The sequence below is a fragment of the Ovis aries genome, chromosome 2 (genome assembly GCF_016772045.2).
Source record: "Ovis aries strain OAR_USU_Benz2616 breed Rambouillet chromosome 2, ARS-UI_Ramb_v3.0, whole genome shotgun sequence".
In the NCBI taxonomy this organism is placed as follows: domain Eukaryota; kingdom Metazoa; phylum Chordata; class Mammalia; order Artiodactyla; family Bovidae; genus Ovis; species Ovis aries.
In genome coordinates this window covers 9302555-9326746 of record NC_056055.1, presented here as the reverse complement: position 1 = coordinate 9326746, position 24192 = coordinate 9302555, and the positions used below count along the sequence as shown (strand labels likewise).

General features: G+C 50.8%; 1 protein-coding gene across 3 annotated transcripts in view; it reads right to left on the bottom strand.

Moving 5' to 3' along the window:
• Positions 1 to 24192, bottom strand: part of WHRN (whirlin) — a 91349-nt gene that overhangs the window by 16157 nt on the left and 51000 nt on the right. Inside the window, exons 4-8 of one of the 3 annotated variants that reach the window (XM_042242825.1) lie at positions 7807 to 8009; positions 6675 to 6711; positions 5347 to 5559; positions 4114 to 4323; positions 993 to 1025 (exon numbers count right to left, since the gene is read on the bottom strand). In XM_042242825.1, the coding sequence (XP_042098759.1) occupies positions 993 to 1025; positions 4114 to 4323; positions 5347 to 5559; positions 6675 to 6711; positions 7807 to 8009 (696 nt within the window). The remainder of the gene's footprint in view (positions 1 to 992; positions 1026 to 4113; positions 4324 to 5346; positions 5560 to 6674; positions 6712 to 7806; positions 8010 to 24192) is intronic. The other 2 variants (XM_027964085.2, XM_042242826.1) reach the window with 2 other exon arrangements.

Below are 24192 nucleotides of genomic sequence, written 5' to 3'. Positions count from 1 at the left end.
GAGTAGAAACAGAGATGGATCGATAGATTGCTAGGCAGATGATGCTTAACAAGGATCCGGTTGAGCTCCTTCAGGGAAGAATCCCAACCAGAGTGCGGTGTTAACAGCACCAGCTCAGGGGTAAGCAGGCCTGGGTTGGAATCCACACTCTACCGTTCACTAGCTGAGTAACCTTGAGCAAGTCACTTCTCCCTGAGCCTCAGTCCTCTTCTCTGTAAAATGGAAATCATGGCAGTACTTGCCACATCTAGTTACCGAGAGGACCAAAGAAGATAGACTTGGAAAGCATTATCACCGTGCTATGGAGACTCCTGACATATGCCAACTACCATTATTATTAAGAAAGGCCCAAATTATTAATGTGGACCAGGCTCCATGCAGAGCACTAGGGAATCAACAGTGACTTCAGACACAGTTGTGCCCTCAAGCAGCCCATGGTCAAGGGGGGTAACGGACCAGGCTGGTAAATATTATTAAAATATAATGACACAGGAGCCATAAGAGCAGGAAGCCCCGGGGGCTGAAGGATCCAGAGACTCAAAGTCACCCCCCTTGAGAGGATCAGGAAAGTCTGCTTGGAAGAAGAGGCATGCGAGCTAAGGGCTGAAGCACACACAAGAGACAGCCATGCCATATGAAGTGGGAAGCACATTCCAGACAGACAGACTGCATGGCACAGGCAAAGGCCGAGAGGTCTCTTGACAGCTCCAGAGCACAGAGCTGTCATCCTTGTTTATAAAACTGAGCTCAGGGAGGTGCAATCATTTCCTGAGGTCACACAGCAAGGAACTGGCAGAGCTGGGATCTGAACCACTGCAGAGCCTGAAAGCCCTGACGGACGGGCAAATAGGAGAGACAGAGAACACTAAGAAGAACCTGGTCTCCCCGCTGGGCTGGGTGTTGGCACAAAGGAGTGAGGGAAGGGCCACAGCCCCCTGCCTCCACCCCAGCTAAAGGATTCCCAGAGCCCCACTCGGCAAGAAGGACGGTACCTCCATCAGGTCTATAAGCCACAGCAGCCGCTCCTAGGGAGGAAGGGTGGGCAAAAGGCAAAAAGAAAAATACATCAAATAAACATAAGGGATGGAGTGGGCACAGCAAACCCCCTTCACACACACACACACACACACACACTCACACACACTCACACACACACACACACACGGCAAAACAAGCAAAAATTCCCCGAACTTCTTTTCTCTTCACGTGGACTGCTTTGGGCAGGAATAAAGGAGGGATGAGGAAGACCCCACAGGGACAGTCAGCATGGCTTCATTCTAACTGCTTCCTAGAAGGAAACCAAGAAAGAACACTGTCCTTGAGAAGGGCCGTCAGGAGATGGCCTGCCCCCTGGGGGCAACCCTGGGAGTCTCCAGCAGGTGAAGCTAGGATCATTATTCCCACTTGGCAGATGGGAAAACTGAGGCTAAGCAAAGGGAAGTGGCTTGTCCAAGGTCACATCTGTGGTTGAAAGGCAGAGCCTGAAGGAGTATCTTGTTAGGAAGCCTCCATCAGAGAAGACCTGGATTCCAGGGAAGCCCAGGCCCCATGTTGGCAGAGAACCTCAGCGCCTGTGAACAGGAGCCCAGTGCTGTGCGTGTGGAAGATGCCCAGCGCGGGATGACGTTTGGAAGGGGAATGGCAGAAGCTCAGCCCCGCGCTTTCCAGAAGACCTCAAGTGTCTGCAAGGCCCTGGATACAGGGTGGTTACTCCAGCCAGGCTGGGAAACAGGGAAGAACAGACACTTCCTCTGCCCTCCGAGTGTGGGCAGCATGTCTGGGAGGTTGCCTGTCCTTTACTCTCCCAACAAGCTGGGGAAAGGAGCATTGCTGCCCCAGTGCAAGGAGGGAGAGCCAGGCGCTGTGGAGGGAGGTGCCTTTCCACATCGCCTCTCCTGCCTGTACATGGTTCTCTTAGCACCCGCCTCCCAGAGCTCGTCCTGACCTTGGTCAGTCCTGATTTGACACACCTGTGCTCTCCAGGAGGCCTCAGACTCATCAGTTCAGTTCAGCCGCTCAATTGTATCTGACTCTCTGTGACCCCATGGACTGCAGCACGCCAGGCCTCCCTGTCCATCACCAACTCCCAGAGTTTACTCAGACTCATAGTTATTCACATTTCAGAAGCTGGGAGACCCTTTCCATCTGTCCTACAAACTTCCTGCTCAAAATCATCCTGTAGCTTTTAAGAGCTGTGCCTTTCCCAGGGTGTTCCAATCTGGAGGGAAGGTGTCTTTGACAAGGCAGGGTCAACTGCCATAGCGGGGCCTCAGATGGTCAGGGACAGTGCCTTCCAGGTACAGGAGAGACCCAGCCGCTGAGCTGGGGCTGGGACCCCTGCCCTGAACCCTTCCTGGGGATACACCTCCAGGGCAAGCCTGGCCTGCCCTCGGGGCCTCAGGATGCTGTGGCCAGAGTCACCAAGGACCTCAGGTCATTCTACCCACAGGGAAACCAAGGCCCAGAGAAGCTGGGCTTAAACCTAAGCCCCTTACCTCCCAGGCTAGAACACACCCCATCCCACCCACTGGATCTCTCATCCTCGCTTCTAAAGGGATCATCCCAGAATTACAGTATGCAACTCCCTAAGTTTTAGAGCAGTGATTTGTGGCTCCTGAAGCCCCACGTGGACATGCTTAAGCCAATCTCAGTGGAGCTGGACGCAGAGAGAAATGAACCCTCGGGCCAGGGCTCTGCAGCCTGAAGCCAGCTCGTCACCCGTGTGTGCTGTGTGCCACATCAGAGCCAAACACGCAGCCCCAGGTCGGGGACAGCCTCCTCCCTGCCCCAGAAATGGTCTGCAGCCATGTCCAGAGCCTGGAGGAATGGGCAGCAGCTTCCTAGCCACCCCAGGAAGGATGAGGACTCGGGGGATGAAGGTGACTCAGGATGGTAGGGACAGGAGGTAGAGGAATAGAAGTTTCCCCAGAAGCTCAGATCCCCAGAGCTTTAAGGGGAAAAAAAAGCTACATTGGGAGCTGAAGCCCACAAAGCGGGCATGCTGCGGGGCTGTCTCCTGGTGGCTGTGAGCGCATCTGTGCCCGCTGACCACCTGTATCTGCAGGTGGCCATCATTGCATGTCCTCCTCCTCCGACAGGACAACCAACACTGTCTAATAGAGATTCCCCCCCTGAGAGCTCCCAGTTCAGTGTCGGAAGTAACGGTGGTTAGAGAGCTAGACCTCCTCCTCCCCTTCCACAGGAGCGAGGTGCTGAATGACCGACCGGCAGGGAAGCAGAGGATGGAGCCGAGCCGGCCCTCCTGACCTCCAGCTCCGACTTTTCCCACGGCACCGGTCTCGGTAACTGGCTGGGTCCTGCGATGGATAATAAGGCACTTCCGCTGTCCTTTCCTCCCCAAGACCTCCCAGGGTTCATCTGCCTCTGAGCATCCTGGGGGCACAGCCACACCCTGAGGTGGCCCAGATGCCTTTCTGGGGGCTGGCGAGTCTGGGAGAAAGTCAGGCTGGGTTCCGGGGCCCCAGAGAATCAGGAGCGGGTGTCTCAGGGAAGATCCCGGTCACCACGACCATTACCGTGAATGAGACCACCAGCGTGATGTCTCATGGGATCCTCCCGCTACTGGTTCTGTTTGTCTCGTTAAGAAAAATGTTAGTTGCTCAGTTGTGTCCGACTCTTTTTGACCCCATGGACTACAGCCCAGCAGGCTACTCTGTCCATGGAACTCTCCAGGCAAGAATATTGGAGTGGGTTGCTATTCCCTTCTCCAGGGGATTGAACCTGGGTTTTACACATTGAAGGGAGATTCTTTACCGTCTGAGCTACCAAGGAGGCCCATTTTTCTCATTACCTGCATTTTCTGCCTTTCTTCCCCAGCCCACCCGCCTGCATCCCATCCCACAGCCTGTGAGCCCCTGAGGCAGGGTCAATCCGTCTTGTTCCATTGTGTCTGAGAGTCCATGCCTAGCACACAGGAGGCACCCAGCAAACAGGAGGTTTTCACAGGTGAAGAAACCGAGGCTCTGAAAGGGAAGGCCCAGAGCTGGCCAGGAGTCCCGTCCCAGCAGAGACCCCCAGGGCTGGATTCGAACCCAGATGGGCCTTAACTCCCTTGCTGTCTGTAAGGTGAGGCATGGGGCAGGGGCTGCTCACCCTGGCCGAGCTGACGGTGGTGGAGGTGCCGTGGCTGCCTGTGGACGAGCCCGTGTCGCTGTAGGAGACCGTGGAGTAGGTGTCCCCGGCTGCAGGACCCGGGGGCTGCCGCGCCTTCATGGACTCAATCTCCCGTCTCAGCACCAGATGGTCGAAGCGGTCCAGGTCTTGGGGGGAGATGGTGCCTCTCACCTCAGAGAGGAGCGAGAACTGGAGGCCGGGACAAGCCGGGCACTCAGCAGGGAGCTCCACCGGCAGGCGCGACAGCCCTCTGCCACCCCAAATGCAGGCGTGCATGCTAAGTCGCTTTAGTCGTGTCTGACTCAATGGACTGTGGCCCACCAGGCTCCTCTGTCCATGGGATTCTCCAGGCATGAACACTGGAGTGGGTTGCCACGCCCTCCTCCAGGGGATCTTCTCAACCCAGGGATCGAACCCACATCTCCTGGGTCTCCTGCATTGGCAGGTGGGTTCTTTACCACTAGCACCGCCTGGGAAACCCCTGCTACCCCAAACAACCTTCGTGCAAACTTGGCCACTGCCCACCCCTCCTTAACCCTCCGTGGCTCACCACTGTCCTAGGACAAATTCCAAACCCCTAGATGCCGGGCCCAGCGTCATCAACCCCTGCTCCTTGCTCACTTCTTCTTCCCTAACATCTCACCCTTCATGTCCAGCTCCAAGTCCCTGAACAGGAAGCCCTTGCCTGTCCCTTCCTCTTCCTTCTTTTCAAACTGACTTCCCTCTGTTAAGTCTTCCCAAAGGTAACCACTCCCAGTGGATTTAATCACTTCTTCTTGGTGCAGCTTTTGAATCTCAAACAGGCTTCTCCACTAGAGCAGCGTTCTCAAAGAGGGTAGCATGGTTTGGTCACTTGGAGGCTTGTGAAATATGTGGAGTTATCCAGCCTGGGGTGTGGCCTGGGCATTGCTTTTTAAGAGCAATCCAGACGATTCTAAATCCACACCCAGCATAAAAAGCTGCTACAGTGGGACCCCAAACACAAGGCATGTGGACTGTTCCCTTGAGAGTCTGAGGGGTTTGGGGGTGAGGGCTGGGGGTGGGGTCTGTCTCGGTTACCAGTCTCTGCCCAGGCTTCAGGCTGGGTCTGACTCTTTGTGGGTTCTCAGTAAAGGAGTTGGGTTCAGAAGGAGGCAGGGAAGGATATAGAACCCCCGGGGAGCTGAAGCCAGGCCCCTCCAGCCCCGCCTTGCCCGAGGAGGCGCGGGTCACCTTGGCGTGGGTGTTGAGCAGCTCGAACAGGGCCATGACTAGGGCTTCCACCGACACGCTGCCGCCGCGGTACTCCTCCAGGTAGTAGGCCATGGTGGCACGCTCCTGCTCGGTCAGCAGGTGCCGCGCCTGCTCCTCCAGCAGCACCCGCGTCTGGTTCCCCAGGCTGCTCAGGGTCACCTGGGAGCCGGCTGGCCCCTTGTAAAACCCCAGCTGAAAGACAGCGAGGCAGAGGCCCCGGGGGTGTGGGTCTGCTCTGGAAGCCCAGCCAGCTACCTGCAGACGGGTGTGGTGGGCCCCTCTGAGGCCTCCGCCCACGGGTAAAGCCGCAGGTGTTCCTGGACGTTCTCAGGGCACCGGGTCTCGGCTGCGTGTAGCTGCAAAGTGCTTTTCTGGCTCACGTGGCACTTTTACACGTGTTGTCTCATCAGAGCCCCATGACCATTCAGGGCCAGGCAGTATTGCTATGGTTCCCGTTTTACTGTTTAGGTTGCTGTCTCTCTCTGGGTACATCGGGGATAATAGTAATGTGATTTCTGAAACGTGGCTCAGACCTGCATGCACACCACGCCTCCCAGCATGGCCTCCAACACCATCAGCCGTGTCTAAGAGGCCACCCGGTCTCCCTGCTTGTCCCCTCTGCCTCTCCCTGTCGCCTGTACAGAGCTGCTGAGGTGACCTCATGAAAACATAGATCTCATGTTGCCCCCCTGGGTGAAGACTTTCAGTGGCATCCCATCATTTCGGCTTAGCAGCCAAACCTCTTCCCCAGCCCACTAAGTCCTATGGGATCTGATGAGCCCACCAACAGGGCGTGTGTGGCGCTGCCCCCGGGCCCTGGCACGTGCTGTGCCCTCTGACATCATCCTCCCCTCCGGCTTCTGCCCAGACTCTGCTCTCACTAACCTCCACTTCATGTTCAGCTTACAGCCCAGACACTGTGTTGCCACTTGGAGAGCCTTCACCCTCTCCCTCTGCCCTCCCCGCACCTAAACATCTGCCCTTCTCTCTCCTAGGGCCGGCACCTCTCTTGGAAGGCACTGAACGCCTCTGATGGTGAGATGCGCAGGCAGGCTTGCTTTGCTTTGACGTGCCTCTCCACCACTGGGCGTAACCCCCACCCGGGAGGGGACGTGATTTGTGCAGTTCCTGCCGCTAACTCCGGGGTCCAGGGTGCTGCCTGGAACATGGTGGCCTGGAATCGTCCCACAAGTGTGGGAAGGAGGCTACGCAGGCAGTCGGCAGGCTGCCCACCCTGCTGGGCCCAGAGCTCCCCACTCGGCACCAGTGAAGAAGCCAAAGATACCCGCAGACAGAGAGCAGCCTACCTTGTTGGTCCCTTCTGCTGTGAGATCCCCGGGAAACCTACGAAGAAAGACAAGCACGTGTCTGAGCAGTTCAAGCAGGCATGGGCCAGGGGATGGCTGCTTTGCAGCGAGAGGAATGAAACTGGGAGAACCATGGGCTGTGCTCACCGGGGCCTCTCAAGGGAGTATCAGGCCCTGGACAGATGGGCAGTTTCTGAACTCCTGACCAACCATGTGGATGGCACTTCTAAAAGCAGGCAAGGTGGTCTGCTGAGTTGTTTCATGCCCTATAGGGCCAAGTCAGGTGAGACACAGAGGAGAGACTAAATAGTAAGTGCCACGTGGTCTTGGGGTCAGGCCAGCCCAGGGAGGGTGAGGACGGGGCACCTGGAGATGTTAAGAAACAGCTTGCAGGTGCAGCTCTCTTCCAGGCTGTTTCCATGGAAAATAATGTGGTCTCAGGCTTCCAGAATCCCTGATTTTCAAGAAGCAGCCAGAAATCCAGGTGTCCACCCCACCCCCACCCATGGGAAACCCGATGTCTTTTTAAATGTTGGTAACTAATTTTTAAAAATTACTGTACTGGGAAGGTGAAAGGAAGAGAGGAAGGAGGGGATGAAGAAAGGGAGAAAGAGATGCCCTGGGTGTGTTCGGCTTGGGGCCACCAGTCAGTCTGAGATTTCAAATGGAAATCCAAAGGTGACACTTTACATTATTAGCAGCTACGCAGCCACCTGGCAACTGTCTCACGTTATGACTCCCAAGACCCTCTCACACAAGTCTCTCATGGGATCCCAATCGACACATCTGGAATGGGGACCGCAGTTAGGATTCCCACTTTTCAGACAAAGCAAGTAAGGGCCAAAAAGGAAGTTATGAGATTTGCTAAATGGCAAGTAAAGAGTGAGAGAACTGGCTGCTGCGGTCCAGCTCTCCAAGGAAAACCGAGGCCAGAAGAGCAAAGAGGATGCACCCCCGGTCAGGCCCCGCAAACAGGAGGGACCCTGGGGTGGGACTTCAGGCTCAGGGAACCGGGGCAGTCCTCACAGATCGGGCACAGAGCATGGTGCGGGGGTGGAAGGGACTGTTACTGGCTTTCAGGGACAGCCCTGGGGTCCTGGGGCTCAGAGTTGAGAGCGCAGCACGGCCGCACCCCGTGCAGTTGGCGGCAGCGTCTCCGATCCGGGAACTGGCGATCCACTTGGTCTCGTCCACGGTGGTGCGGGCGTGGGGCAGCCTCCCGACGTCCTTCACGGTCAGGATGAGATGCTGGGATGCCTTGAGCAGCCTGACCGCCTCATCGTGCAGGATGTTGAGAAAGCTCCGCCCATTCACCTCCAGAATCTGGTCCCCAACCTGCCAAGCCCACAACACAACACAACACAGTCACCTGGGCTGTCTGCAGGACACTGACTCATGCCAGGGGGTTCAGAGTCCAGATCGCAATTTTCCTCCTGCGTAGCCTAGGAAGGAGGTCACCAAGGCTCAGACAGGCTATGTGGGTGCTTGAGGGTCACACAGCAAGAGACTCAAAGAGGTTATGTGAATGCCTGAGGGTCATACAGCAAATCAATGGCAGAACCAACCATCCAATCTGGATCCTCAGCCCATGACCCTATCACTAGAAAGGGCCACCTCCCTCAACCGAACAAGGGCTTTGATGGGTGGAGTTCCTGAGGGTCTCCTTATCTAGAAAACAAAAGTCATTTCAGAGGCCTGGATGCAGGTGGAATTGGGCAGAAGATGAGATGTGAAGGTACTGTTCCCATAATTTTCCTTTTACACTTCTACACCATTAAGTTTGTTACCTTAAGCATGCATTCTCACATTGCCTTAGTGTAAACATCATTTTAATTTACTTAAGAGAAATCAGTAAATCAGAAAACTAGCCTACTGATAAAGGAATAATATATTGCTTGGATGTTTAGGACAAGAAGGTGATTTTATTTGGTAATGGAAGAACATATTTTTTTAATGAAAGGATGAAAAAATAGAAGAAGAAAAAACTAGCCTTCCAATAAACATAGCTATGTGACAAGACCAGAAGGGGTTGTCCAGGAAGCTGTTGCAGGGTCAGCTGGGGCACTTTCAAACTCAGAGGGTTTGGTGCTTTTTTTACATTAATTGATGGGTGACCGGAGGGGACTACCCAGGGTCACAGCCCACCGTGGTCTTGAAGGGCAGCCCTATAACACCAATTATTTCTGGCCCCTCTTCCTTCTTCCCTGCATCCCAGTCTGCTGATGGCACATGGTCACCCCTAAGGGTGTTTTCCAGCATTTTTAAAAGCAGAACTTGGAAAAGGTGAGCTAAACACTAATTTGGGGAGAAAAAAAAAAAGAGAAGAAAAGATATGGTGATGAGCCTAAGAATCAAAACCCTGGTCCCCAATTTCCTGTTTTTTCTTTAACCCTTCACCTGCAACCGGGGAGTTTCCAGAATAGAAAGTGGTTATAAATTCAGTCTTTCCGTCTCCCCTCTGCTCCAGTGTTGATGTGTTCAGAGAAGGCCCTTCGCCTCCACGACCCCATCCAACACTTCCTGCATACTTCCTGTGTGCCAGGCTCTGGGCTGGGACACAGAGCCAAGACAGACAGACCTCTCCTGCTCACATGCTGCTCAGCGGGCTCTACCTTGTGCGATGAGTGGGTTTTCCCGCCAGCTTCTCCACACCTGGTCTCCAAGGCCCAGCACACAGTGGGAATTCAATAAAAATTAATCCAATGAATGAAGAGTGAGATACCAGTCCCCCCCAGTCCTAGCTCCAGGACCATTGCTGCTGCAGCTCAGGGGGGGCCAACACATGACACCAGCCTAAAGCCCCAAATTTCAAGCCACTTCTGACCGGATGCTGACTGCATGCCAAGTACCTTGTTTGCCCCTTTACATAGCTTTCCCTATTTAATATCCTCCACATTCGGCCAAGTGGGGATCATGTGCTCTGCATCTGACCAGAGAAAAGACAGAGACTCAGACAGGTTAAAGAAATAGTTTGTGGTTACAGAGGCTAGCGAAGAGGACAGCAGGGTGGAAACACAAGTCAGGGTCCAAGGTCCTAACGCTATCTGCTACTGGGCTGCTGTCAGGCTTCAAATCCAGCGTGCTCAAAGCCCCCATCCTGCTGTTCCTCCCTAGCCCTGCCTGCAGCATACAGCTCTGAAAATCCACCCTCATCATCAGCTCTGCCTTTGTCCCCCCAATACCGGAGACCCAGGTTTGATCCCTGGGATGGGAAGACCCCCAGTGGCAAGCCACTCCAGTATTCTTGCCTGGAGAATTTCATGGACCGAGAATCTTGGCAAGCTACAGTTAATGGGGTTGCAAAGAGACGGACATGACTGAGCAACTAACACACACACACACACTCTCTCTCTCTCTCTCTCTCTCTCTCTCCAGGAAGTCTCACCTTCCTCCCCCTCCATCAGTTCCCTAACCTGCACCCCCACCTGCTCACTCCTGGGGTCCTGGGCTGGCATTCTCCTCCGTGCATTAACTTCTAAACTGGCCCCAGACCTGGCACTGGGTTACTGTTTATTCCTCCTGGCTTAGAAACCTGAATGACCCCTATAACCCAGCAGGTGGCATAACCCTATGGTTAAAGGTTTCAAAGACCATCAGACTTGGGTAGACACTCTGGCTTTGCTACTTTCATGCCACATGAACTCAAGCAAATCCCCCCAAAAACTTCTTTTTTTTTAGTCAATTGAAAGAACACATTCATTTTATTAAGGTACTTTTCTGTTACTTTAGGAGAGGAAAAAAAAAAAAAAAGCTTTCAAATAGTGGCCTGGTTTCAAAATTCATTGTTTTGGGTTTTATTTCACACTATTTCAGCCCTGCTTCTTGGGAATAAATCTATAGCAAAATCTCAGAAGATCTATTACCTCCTATGAAGGCAGAAAAAAAAGTAAAACTGTAGGTCAGGTTCGAGAGGAGTTTGGGTTATACCAGCTTATTATTAGAAGCTTATTTAAATTTTTCTCAGGAAATTACTTTCCAAATTACATGTAGGAGCACATTTTCCACTGTTACTAAGAACAGAGGACAAAAACCCATTAAACTTTTGTCGCTTAGTTTTCTTGCACAGAAAGAGGGAATCCTAGCCCAGTCCCCCAAATTTCTATAGTCATCAGCGTTGGTTTTCAATGCCAGCAGCAATACCCACAGTTTTCTCTCTTTCCATATCTTTGAGCTCCCCAGTCGAAAAATCCCTGAGAACTTGTGTGTCCTGAGTCACTTTGGTCGTGTCCGACTCTTTGCAACCCCATGGACTGTAGCCTGCCGGGCTCCTCTGTCTATGGAACTCTCCAGGCAAGAATACTGCAGTGGGTTGCCATTTCCTACTCCAGGGGATCTTCCCAACCCAGGGATTGAACCGGTGCCTCTTACACCTCCTGCTGGTGGGTTCTTTACCACTAGTGCCGCACGGGAAGCTTAGGTAGCCTCAGTTGGTCTCCTTGTAAAGAGCTTAAGGGAAGACCCAATGTCTGATTTGAGGCTTGGCACACAGTAAGTGCTCAATAAGTGCTTATGCACAGGAAGTGTGGGTTTTGCCTCTTCGCTCTGTGCTTCTCTCCCAGCTGGTGTTCCCTGATGCTGAGAAGCAAAGCTATGTTAAAGAGGACCTTCGCAGGCAGGCACTAGGGTCTTACTGGGAGCCACCTGCGATGCCAGCCCCCTCCAGCCCACTGTTCTGGGTCCCCACATTTCCCTGAGTAGCGGCTGCACCTCTCCCCTCTGCCCCCAGCTCCCCCTTCCCCACAGCTCTGAGCTGGAGCCAGGCTGTACTCTTCATCTGCTGAAGTGCTCTGTTTGCTTAAGTATCCCTCTCAATAGCTCTGGCTTTTGTTAAGCTAAGGGAATCAATTTTAATCTTTCCCACACACTTTATTTCATCTCAGCAGTTTAATTAAAGGAAGTAACATCTGAGAGACGAGATATGTGCGAGCATCCTTTGTGAGCAAACCCCTCCCTACAGGTCTAGGCCCCGGGGGCAAACAACTCAATTCCACAAACAGATACCTGGCCCTTTACCGTGAGGAATATCCCAGATATTGCATGGGACTTGAGTACACTAAATCAAGTATTCGTTGTTTAACTGGAACTCAGATTTACATAGTGGCATGTGTTTTTATTAGCTAAAACTGGCAGCGCTGGGTTGGGGGTATCAGTCTCCTCTGGAGGCAATGCTTCTTGGTGGGGGCGGGGGTGAGCCGATTTAGTGCTATGGTTTCCAACTTCAGTTACCTTCCCTTGCCCTGGGCCGGGCACCTGTCATTTGTTTAGTCCTGTGAATCACCAGTGGACAGGTACTCCAGCTTCCTTGTAAGAATTAATAGCCGGCAAATCGAAGGTCTGCTGTGCTAATCACGTGCCTGTTGAATAAATCCCTACCCAGTCTGTGCGTCAGCATGGGGATCATGTGCGACCCACCGGGGAACATACGTGAAGCAGGAGTCACTCTCTGCTGCTGCTGCTGCTAAGTCGCTTCAGTCGTGTCTGACTCTGTGCGACCCCATAGGTGGCAGCCCACCAGGCTCCACTGTCCCTGGGATTCTCTAGGCAAGAACACTGTAGTGGGTTGCCATTTCCTTCTCCAGTGCGTAAAAGTGAAAAAAGTGAAAGTGAAGTCACTCAGTCATGTCCGACTCTTCGCGACCCCATGGACTGCAGCCCACCAGTCTCCTCCGCCCATGGGATCTTCCAGGCTAGAGTACTGGAGTGGGTTGCCATTGCCTTCTCCAGTCACTCTCTGAAAACCCTGATTTTACGGGGGTACATGAGCCTATCCTTCCCATCTCTTCCTCTCTTCTATCTTCAGTGAGTGAAAGTCACTTAGTCGTGTCTTACTCTTTGCAACCCCATAGAATAGTCCATGAAATTCTCCAGGCCAGAATACTGGAGTGGGGTGCCTTGCCCTCTTCCAGGGGATCTTCCGAACCCAGGGATCGAACCCAGGTCTCCAACATTGCAGGTGGATTCTTTACCATCTGGGTCACCAAACCAAAACTCTAGATGGGGCTGTCTCCAGACAGCCCTTCTTGGCATCTGAGTTGGTCTGAGTGACTCCCATTTCTGTGTCCAGCTCTCTCTCATTCCTCCTACTTGTTGGAAAGCTTCCCAAGGCCTGCGAGCCTGTGTCAGAAGAGGTATCTGCATGTTAAATGCCATTTAAAGTTCACCAGCCACTTTCAAATAAATCCAGCGTCTCCCTGTTGACCCCAGCAGCCCCAGGCCAGCAGGCTCCGCAGTCTTGTCCCCGCGCTGCAGCCGAAAGATACCCGTCGCCCTGAAGCCAGGCAGCCAGGACTCAGTGGCCGTGTGGCCCTGCCCAGCTCAAGGACACTCCGAGTCTCTCTCCTGCTCTGTACAAGGCACACAAGACTGCCTGTAATCCCCAGGTCACTGAGAAGCAAGTGGGACCCCTTGGCATAGGGCCTGACATGAGAGAGGCTTTCGAGAGCTTTTCATCTGCTTTCTTTCCAAACGGCAGGGACAGGTCGACATGTCAGCTGGCTCAAGGTCACTGTCACGTGAACAGCGAGCCAGCATTTGGGCCCAGCCTCTCTTGTATTCTCCCTCAACCCCAAGGCACTTTTATCCCCGCGCAGTGTCTGGCACACAAGGAGATGTTTGTGGGGAAGGGATGGCAGAGACCCCTCCTCCCTATTCTCCCAGGCTTACTTTCACTTGTTTCCCCTTTTCCTTTGGTTTGTGCGATGTGAAGTACAGGTGGAGTGTTTAAAGGTCTTCACCTAGCGCTTCCCCTAAAGCCCACCCTTCCAGCCAGCCCCCCGCCCAACCCCACACTGCCGCCCCAGGCAACAAAAATCCCAGCTAAGAGTTCTATATGTTCAGTCATTGGAATGTTCCTCTCCTTCCCATGAAAGCCAGCTCTGAGTTAGACAGCCGGGGGCCGGGGGGTGGAGGGGTGGGGTGGTAATCAAGGCAAAAGGTAAAGACAGGCAGTGACTGTCAGGTCTTCAGGGTCCCCTACAGATGGGGAGACTGCCTGGACAGGCAGCACAGGGACCTGTCTAGGGGACGCAGAGCGAGGCAACAGCCAAGCCCAGACCCTGAGGCTGATTAACCAAGGAAACAGCACCCACCCAGAGCTGTCAGGACATGACCCGTTAGAGAAGGGAGAGTGTGATCGAGTGTCTAATATTGCTCAGCTTGCAGACGGGCGCCGATGGGGAGGACGTGGAAGGATAAACGAATAAAGGAGGCTTTATTTTATTTGTCACCACGGGCGTCCTATTCATCACCAGTGACGGAGGAGCGGAGGGCGGACCGCGGGAGTGCCCTTCATTTTAAGGCAGAGCAAAGACTCCTCCATCATCCACAGCCCATCGAGTGACAGGTTCGTGTTTAGGATGCTCCGTGGAGAGTGGGAAGGGACTTTAACAAGGACAGGACACTGATTTTCCCTGAACTTGGCCAGCCAACCACCAGGAAGCAGGAATTCATTTCCCCTGGGTCTGCAGTTCTTGGAGCAGCAGAAAGTGCTCAAGTCAGGCTTGGGAGTGAGCCAGCCTTGGTAAACAGTTCCCTGTTACTCCCTGAGAGATCTGAGGGGAAATAATGTTACATCTCCAAGCCTTTCTTCCCTTAAAACAAAAATAAGACCACCACTCACTAGAGTGTTACATTGTCTAAATGAGATGCCATCTGCTGTGCGGTTACTGAACACAGATTCAGGAGTCTTGTCCTCCGGGTCTAATTCCAGCTGCCACTTCCTAGCTGTGTGACCTTGGGTGATTTCCCTACCCTCTCAGTGACTCAGTTACCTTCTCTGGAAAACGGGTTAAGTATCAGTGTCTACCTCATTGTCTGAGGGTTAAAAATGAGTCCATGTACTCTCCGCTGTAGCCCCAGCACCTAAAATAGCCCTTGGCACGTGCAAGGTGCCCAGTGAATATTCGTGGAATGAATAGAGCAAGTAACAGTGTCCAGGATGCAGTAAGTGCTCAATAAATGTTAGCTGCGTTCTTGAAAACCATGCTAACCCTTAAGGGACCCCTTGGTCACTCACCAACCAAATCTTGCGATTCTGCCTCCTCGGAGCCTCTTAAAGCCACACCACCTGTCTTTCCACCTGCCCCCTCCCTGGCCCTGCCCTCCGTCTCAGCACTCACATGGACTGACCACACCCATGAGGCACATACTCATATCCCCATCTTACAGGTGAGGAGACTGAGGTCAGGAAGTGAAGTGAGACGAGCTGGCATTTGGCCGATGTTCTACCAGCCTGCCAAGCCTCTGCTCTGACCAGTACTGGCTCCTCCTTGAAGAAAAGCCAGCCTACCCACCCACCTCTGATATGATCCTCAGCCCCGGGGCATCCTGCCATGCCTACTGTCTGTGCTCTGTTCATGCTTGGTGAAGGGAACAAATGAGCCCACAGAACCCAGGGCAGGATGGCAGCGGGGCTACGCTCCTGCATCAGAGGGAGTTGGGGCAGAGACCTGCCAACAACTTGACCCCTGTGCTGAGTTGGGTGGGTGGGAATCTTCCCTCTTCGGACACGCACAGCCCTCGTTGGGCCAGGGCCTGAAAGGAAGCTGACTTCAGGCCCTTTTTCCCCACCTTTCCAAGGTTTTATTGAAACGGATTTTGTGGCTTCCAGTGAGGACTCTGCTGATTGTACTATCACCGCAGTGAAAATTCAAATTCCACTGGAGAGTTTTATTGCAATTATGAATCTTTAATGGTCTTCCATATCAGGTATGAAACTTTAATGGGCTTGTTTTCTTTTTCTTTTTTTTGGTACAAGTGAGCAATGCAGTTTTAATGAGACACCAGTAGCTTTTTCCAGCAGTTCAGAAGTCAGTAAACCTTGTCTGTATTTAATAAAAAAGATTAAGGTAAATGCTCAGAAGGTTCCTGGAGGAACCAAGGTGGGGGGAAGAGCTGGGTTTGGGTGAGCTCGGCACACACCCTCTCGGGTTCAGGGTAAGGGTTGGGGCTCTCACAAGTCAGAACTGCCTCAGAGACGCCACGGATGGAACTGGCAGATGGTGCATCCTCACCTCCTTGTGGTTCCTCCTTCTCACCAGGTGCATCCATTGTCAGTCCTTGCTTATTATTTTCAGGACACGAAATGAAATGTAAAATGCGCTGTGCTCAGCTGTGTCCAGCTCTTTGTGACCTCATGGTCTGCAGCCTGCCGTGGGATTTTCCAACCCTTCCGTATCCTGCATTGGCAGTGGACTCTACCACTGCGTCACCTGGGCTTCCCTTTCAGAACAAGAGCAGTCCTCAGGGAAGGGCTGTTCTAACCCCAGGTCATCAATGGAAAAACTGAGGCCCAGAGAGGGGAAAGGACATGCCCAAGGTCACACTCTGAGTCCATGTCAGAGCAAGGGCAGAGAAGTCACTCCTGAGTCCTTCTCACAGGAGAGTCTGGCTTCCAGATAAACACATCAGAGCAATGACAAAGGTCAAACTCAGGAGAAAGAACAGCTACCAAAACCCCCTGAGCACCTCGCCTAGGCCAGCTACCTCGTACGATTTGACTCTGCACTTAGAAAGCACCACTCGAGGCATGCATGGGTATATATAGCCTGTTCTAAACCAGGGCCATGAAACTCAGAGTGATGAAGTCCCTTGTCCAGGGACACCCATCAGAATTTGAATCCAGAGCAGGATTTGAACCCGGTCCAACTGCTAGGCTGAGCCTGAGACTTATATTTGCCTGTGCAACATTTCAACTCAGATGACGCAAAGGCATCGGAAACCAGCACTGCCCAAGCACTTTCTGCAATAGCAGCTCCACAGTCCTCATCGCGGTTTGAGCCCACGCTGGGCTGTGAGCACTGAGCTCCGAACCAGAGTACTGCATTCCCCTTGCATGGCACGCGGGAGGCACCGTTCCAAGGCCTGACAGCATCAGTGAACTTGCGAACAAACAATCAAATAAATGGACAAGCAAATAAACAAACAGGCAAGCTAGTCCCCTTGCCCCTTCCAGCTTCTGCAGACGGGCAGGAGACATTTTCCATTTATGTAAAGGTCTGGTTTGACAAGGCCAGACTGTGTAGGGAGGCTGGGTACCTGCAGGCCAGCTCTGGGCACTGCAGCGGGGAAAGAATGTCCAATTTTTTCAATCACAAGGAAGGCAAAGAATTAAAAACACAAGGCGCAATTTACTTTTGGCTGGAGTTTCACTCTGGGAAATAGTGCACATCTATCTAGCTCTTCATTTTGGAAGAGTGAAAACTGCGATGATGGGAAGAGGAGAGATGTTAGGAGTCGGAGGCTTCCTGGTAAATCAGGGTAAAGCTGGCCTGGGCTAGCTCTCCCATCTGCTTTGGGCTGCTCCACAGACCTGTAAGAATCAGCGAGTTCTCAAGTTCAAGAACACAGCCTTCACACACAGAGTGGCCAATCAGGAGATGAAATCTCATTTAAAATGGTGACAGAAGAGAGAAAATATTTAGGAAGAAACTTAACAGGAAATGTGCAACACATATGTGAGGAAAACTGTACATTCAAAATGACTCAACAAATAGGAAAAAAAAGATGCCCTGCTGTTGGAAAGGATTCGGCATCATTAAGATGTCAATTCTGTCTCGTTTGAAAATTTACCATTATCCCCTTAAAAACACCAACGGCTTTTGTTAGATAAGCTGACACAAAGGTCCGTGTGGAAAACTAAAATCGCACATAGAGGAACCCCCAGTGTATATTGCTAAGTGGAGGAAGCCAATCGGAAAAGACTACATATTATATGATTTCAACTGCATGACATTCGGGAGGAGGTGAAACTATGGAGACAGCAAAAAGATCAGTGGTTGCCAGGGGTTTGGCGAAGGAGGGAGGGATGAGCAGGCAGAATGCAGAGGATGAAACTATCCCATATGATACTGTAATGGTGGGTACATTTCATTATACATTTGTCCAAACTCATAAAATGTACAAAACCAATGGTGAAACCTAATATAAACTATGGATTTTAGTTAATAATTATGTGGCTCATCAATGCAATAAATGCAATTTATGAACACTAATGAAAGATGTTAATAATAACAGGAAATTGTGTGTGGAAAGGGTGAAGGGAGAAGGGATATATGAGAACTCTATATTTTCTGCCTGATTTTTTTATTAACCTAAAATCACTCTAAAATGAATCTATTAACTTTTTAATAATAGTTTTTAATTAAAATCAAACTGCAAGAATAGTTATGAAAACCCTGAGATCGAACTGCTGCAGGGAGAAGTCCTAGATACTAAATCCTGTTCTAAAGCCTCTATATGAACGATGGGGGACCGATCCATCAGAAAACAGACGGACATACAGGGGAACAGACTAGAAGTCAGTCCAAGGACACACAGAGAAGTGCAGTATATGATAGAGAAGCCATCACAAATCACTGTGGTAAAGACGTGCTTTGTAATACACAGCGTTAGGATAACTACGTAGCCATTTGGAAAGACGTAAGATTGAATCCATGTCATACACAGCACACAAGAATAAATCAGATGGACACTCGGTTCAGGGCCAACGTATTGATCAGAGATTTAAAAAGAAAAAATGTATTTACAGGTATTCAAAGAAAAAATGGATAAACTAACTGCTCTATATTAAAAGAATTTTTATAAGGAGAACTCAGATTGAACAGAAGGAAGAATTGGTAACCAGACTAAATGATAATCAAAAACTTGGACATAGGGGAAAAATACTCTGTAAGCAGTGTTGAAAGAAAATGACAATCAAAGAGAACATTTGTAATATTTTTCACTGATAAAGGGCTAGCAAGTCCTGATATATAAAGAATTCTTAAGTTTAGGGGAAAAAATCCCAAATCTTGACAACAGAAGAATAATAAAAGACACGACCACAAAACCATTTTTATGTTACAAAAAGACATAAAATGGCCCATAAACTTACTAAAAGATGTTCAGTTTCACTCAGAAGAAGAAAATCACAGGTTAAGCTACATCAAGATACACTTTCTCGCCTATCAGATTGGAACAATAAGCAACTGGACAGCGCCTGTCGGTCATGCTTGGACATGTCTGCTGGGAACTCAGGAGGGAGCAAGGCTTCCGTCCACTTCTACAGTGAACGCGATTTTGCAATATTGAGCAAACTATGTATGTATTTACCTGTTGACACAGAAATCTCACTTCTAGAAATTTACCCTGAAGATACACTTCCCAAAGTGATAAAATACATATGCACAGGCACTCACTGCATCATTGTTTGCAACTGGAAGATGCTGAAAGCAGCCTGAGTGCTCAGAGGACAGCGGGTGGATTAAAGCACAGCACAGCCACAGAAACAGAGTCCTACGCAGCTGTATAAGAAAATGACAAAGATTTCTGCGCACTGACATGTAGCGATTCCCAGGATACTAAAATTTTATAAATTAAGTGAAAAAGAGTATCTACTGCACACTGCCTTCTCTATAAGAAAGGCAAAAGAATGTATACATGTCCTTGCTTATTCTTCAAAAAAGAAACAGAAATAGGTCAGAAACTAGCTCATTTAGTTGTCTTGCAAGGTGTGGTGGGGCGGGGGTGGGCAGAAGGGATGTGAGGGAGAGGTAATACTCTGAGTATGCTTTTTTGGTAAAGTTTTGATGTTTTTGTTACTCAAAAAGTAAAATTAAATCAATCAAAATGCCAGTATCTTCGGTCCAAATCCTTCTCATAGAGCCATCTTTCTCGTTCTCTCGTAATTCTCTCCCCCACTTTTAGGGCCTCTTGTGATTACACTGCCCCCCCACCCCCCGGATAATCTAGAAATCTCCCCACGTCAAAGTCAGCTGATTAGCAACCTTAATTCCATCTGTAAGTTTAACTCCCCTTTGTTATGGAACCTAACATATTCACAGGTCCTGGGGATTAGGATGTAGACCTCTTTGGAACTCACTATCCTGCCTACCATACGTTGTTCAGTCGCTCAGTCGTGTCTGACTCTTTGTGACCCCATGGACTGTAGCACGCCAGGCTTCCCTGTCCTTCACCACCTCCCGGAGCTTGCTCAAGCTCATGTCGGTCAAACCATCCAACCATCTCTTCCTCTGTCACCCGCTTCTCCTCCTGCCTTCCATCTTTCTCAGCATCAGGGTCTTTTCTAATGAGTTGGCTCTTTGCATCAGGTACCCAAAGTATTGGAGCTTCAGCTTCAGCTGAATATTCCAATGAATATTCAGAACTGATTTCCTTTAGGATTGGTTGATTTGATCTTCTTGCAGTCCAAGGGACTCTCAAGAGTCTTCTCCAACACCACAGTTCAAAAGCATCAATTCTTCGATGCTCAGCCTTCTTTATGGTCCAACTCTCACATCCATACATGACCACTGGAGAAACTATAGCCTTGACTAGACGGACCTTTGCCTACCACACAGGTGGCCCCAAATCTGGCGGCAATCACAGCTGTCCAGAAAGAACCACAGCATGCCACCTGTAAGCATAACACTCGGGGAGGACAGACCCACAACTGTCACTTGAGTTTTCCCCTTAGTGTGGATCTTCCGGCATTTTCTACAGTGAACATGCTTTACTTTCAAATTCAGGTTTTTAGATGATATTTTGAAATTGCCCATCTCACGAGTCTTCCAGTGTGTTAAAGAGACTGGGAAGGAATATGCCAAAATGTTCACAGGTGCTGCCTCTGTGTGGTGAATTCCAAGCAATTTTAATTTCAAGCTCTTTAGGAATTTCCTGTGCCTTCTGGATTGCATGTGAAGACTATATTGTTGAGGCTAACAAAAAAGTATTCTAAAAAGAAATGTAAAAATTTGCTGGGAGACATGATATAACGCTAACATCTCCCTCGACATTTGGTGGCTTGGGGAAGAACAGGCCTAGGCCCTTGGCAGATCTACTGTGCCACCCTGGAGAAGAATGTTTTTTATACCAGCCAGTCCAATCGTTGTCTCTTAGTAATTCAGGATAAGTCATTCCTGTCCCCCACTGGGCTCAGCAGCTTGCTGGCACTGATGGGCTGAGAGATGATTTAAGCTCTTCTGGAGGGATCCTCAGAGGTTTTTCTCAACTGATGCTCCTTTTAAAACATTATTTCAACTGGAAACAACTAAATGCCTGACTTCGAGGGAAAGGTTAGGTAAATTATAATTCAGCCAGAAGACGGAGTATTATCATGCAGCTCTTACAAACTGCACTTATGAGAAGTTTTTAATTACGTGGAAAAACACAAGTGAAAATGTGGGATGCAAAATAGTATATATTGTATAATGTCAATCGTGTAAAAGTGTACAGAGGAGGGGATGAAAGAAGCTACATCAAGGTGCTAACAGATGGAGACGACCCACACGTCTATCAACTCACAAGTGGACAAACAAAATATGGTATAGCCACACAGCAGAATATTGCACTATAAAGAGGAATTTACTGCTACATGTTACAACATTGTGCCGAGTGAAAGGAGCCAGATACCAAGGCCTCATATTCTACGATCCACTGATATGAGGTGTCTCAAACAGGCAAATCTATAGAGACAGAAATGGGGATGGCTGTTTAAAGGGTATAGGAACGTGGCCAGTGGGGGGAGTGTGAGGACATGTTTTGAAATTAGATGGTGATGGCAGTTGTGCAATCTTATGAATATACTTCACTGATTTATGCACTTTAAAAGGGCAACTTTTATGATACATGAATTATATATATATAAAAAAAAACAATGTTAACAAAGGTTGTCTTTGGAAGGTAGGATGTCCGAGTCCTTTTGAGTGTATATTATGGATTGAGTCTATTACTTTCATAGCTGGAAAAAACGAAAAGAAACAAAGTCCCCCAAACGGTGTGAGTTAACAGCCCTGGTGCACAGTCCCACCCAGGCCGCTGGACTCGCCAGCCTCTGAAAGCTTTGGCCTCCCTCTGTCTGCCTGGACAGCAAACAGCTCCTTGATTCTGGAGTTAATGCAATCAGTGCAAGGACTGTGTGTCCCTCTAGGCCTGTCAGCCACCAGTGCGGTCTGGGAAAAGCCAGGGCATCCTTCGCCACCCCAGGCCCCCTCGCCCTGCCTCTCCTCTTGATCAGCCCCCAGGTTCTCCTCTGCAGACCTGTGCCCCCAGCCCAAGCCTCTGTGTTCTGGCTTCTGCTCGGCCCGCCCTGAAGTTCTGTTCCTTCGCTGCTATGCCTGGTATAACTGCCCACAGCCAACACCCCAGCCAGACTACACAAGGGCCGAAAGCACATGTATTTTGGTCCCTGCTTCCTGGTCAGGCACACACGCACATGGGCAGCAAATCTCTAGTGAAGGCCCAGCTTAGGGAGCGACTTCCTCTCTGCAGCCACACTGACCCTCCTCCCCTGGGCTGATGGCTCCCTTCAGAGGTCCCAGCCCAGGCAGGGTGGTACAGTGGTTACTGCAAGGATTCTCAACCAGTCCTGTCTGGATTCAAGTCCTGGCTCTACCACTTCCTGGCTGCGTGACCTTGGCCAAGTCATTTAACCTCTCTGAGCCTCAAATCTGGGACCAAGGACAAAAACCCTTATTACAAAGCTTAAATCCGATCATTGGCATCCATAGAAGAGAAGAGAGATGGAGACATGTAGGGAAGAAGACCAAGTGAGGATGGAGGGAGACACTGAAGCAATGCTGCCACAAGCCAGGGAATGCTAGGGACGCCAGAAGCTGGCACAGGCAAGGAGAGATTTGCCCCTAGAGCCTTCAGAAGAAGCATGATCTTGTCGACACCTTGATTTGAGTTGTTTTAAGCCACTAAACGATCAGGGCTTCCCTCATAGTTCAGTTGGTAAAGAATCCGCCTGCAATGCAGGAGACCCCGATTCGGTTCCTGGGTCAGGAAGATCTGCTGGAGAAGGGATACGCTACCCACTCCAGTATTCTTGGTCTTCCCTGTGGCTCAGCTGGAAAAGAATCTGCCTGCAATGCGGGAGACCTGGGTTCGAACCCTGGGTTGGGAAGATTCCCCTGGAGAAGGAAAAAGCTACCCACTCCAGTATTCTGGCCTGGAGAATTCCAAGGACTGTGTAGTCCATGGGGACACAAAGAGTCGGACACGACTGAGCGACTTTCAGTTATCACTGATGAAGCCACTAAAGTTGACAATCATTTGCTATCACAGCCCTAGGAAATGAAAACAGGAAGTAAGCTATTCACCCTCCCTTGAACCTGCCTTCTGTTGTTGTTCAATCGCTAAGTCGTGTCTGGCTCTTTGTGACCCCCAGGGACTGCAGCCTGCCACGCTTCCCTGTCCATCACTATCTCCTAGAGTTTGCTCAAACTCATGTCCATTGAGTCAGTAATGCCACCCAACCATCTCATCCTCTGTTGTCCCCCTTTCCTCCTGAGACTGGGTCATAGAAAGAATATAGCTCTACCTGCCTCTCTCTGGGACCCATGACTTCAGAATCCCCTTCTAAGCCGCCATGCTTAGAAGAAGCCTGAGCTAGCTCTGTGAGAAGATGGCCCCAGCCAGCAGCCAATGTCAGCCTCCAGACACGAGACAAAACGAGCCTCCCAGCAGCTCCAGCTGCAGACTGAAGGGTCATGGAGCCGAGATAAGCCGCCTTGCTTTGCCCGGTCCACTTCTTGACTTAGTGGACCCACAGCAAGGCAGAGTAGAATCCGGGGCTATTACATACGTCTCGGTTCAGGAGTTGTTATGCAGCCATAATAATGGTATTAATAGCACTTGCAGAATCGTTATCTGCACTTGACAAGGTCCCTGACCATTCGTATGCACCGTCAAGTGCCGGAAGCACTGCCCAGCCATGTTTACTGACCTCTCTCAAAGTGTGTGTCCTATCCTACAGCAGGGAAATGCTGCTGCAATGCTCATTGATCACTGTTTCCCCTGCAAAAAGGGAGAATAGGCTGACCTTCGATCCAGCAACCCATGCACATCCTGGATTGTCGTTTAGCTGCTAAGTCGTGATGTCTGACTCTTTGTGACCCCATGGACCGTAGTCTGCCAGGCTCCTCTGTCCATGGGATTTCCCAGGCAAGAATACTGGAGTGGGTTGCCGTTTCCTTCTCCAGGGGATCTGCCCAACCCAGGGAGCGAACCTGCATCTCCTGGATTGGCAGCAGATTCTTTACCACTGAGTCACCAGGGAAGCCCACACATCCTCAATATGCATCCTCGCTTGGCATGGCCACAGGTGGAGCCAGAGGGCAACTGCTGACCCCCTGTGCTGGTTAGTGGCCACCCAGCGTCTCAGGCTCTTCCCTTGGCCACTTGGGATGAAGGGTGAGAAGGAAAGCCAGCCCTTGCTGACCGTCTCCCTCCTATGGACAGCGTGGTTCACAGGGCTGTGGGAGCCTGAATGAATGCTATCACCTTTTCCTGTGACCGGGGTAGATGACAGCTGGGCTCCTGCTCCAAGCGGCCTCCCTGTAGAAACTGTTACTCTTTTTGGCAGTAGCCTGCCTGGCAGCAATTACTACCCTGGCAGGGGCCCCTTTTAAAAGTCAGGCAGTAGGACTAAGCAACTTGAACACTTGCAATTTACTGAACCTCCACTCAGAGGCCAGTTCAGAAACTCGGCTAAGAGAACAACCACCGAAGGCCTGAGAATGTGGTCCAGCCGGCAGGG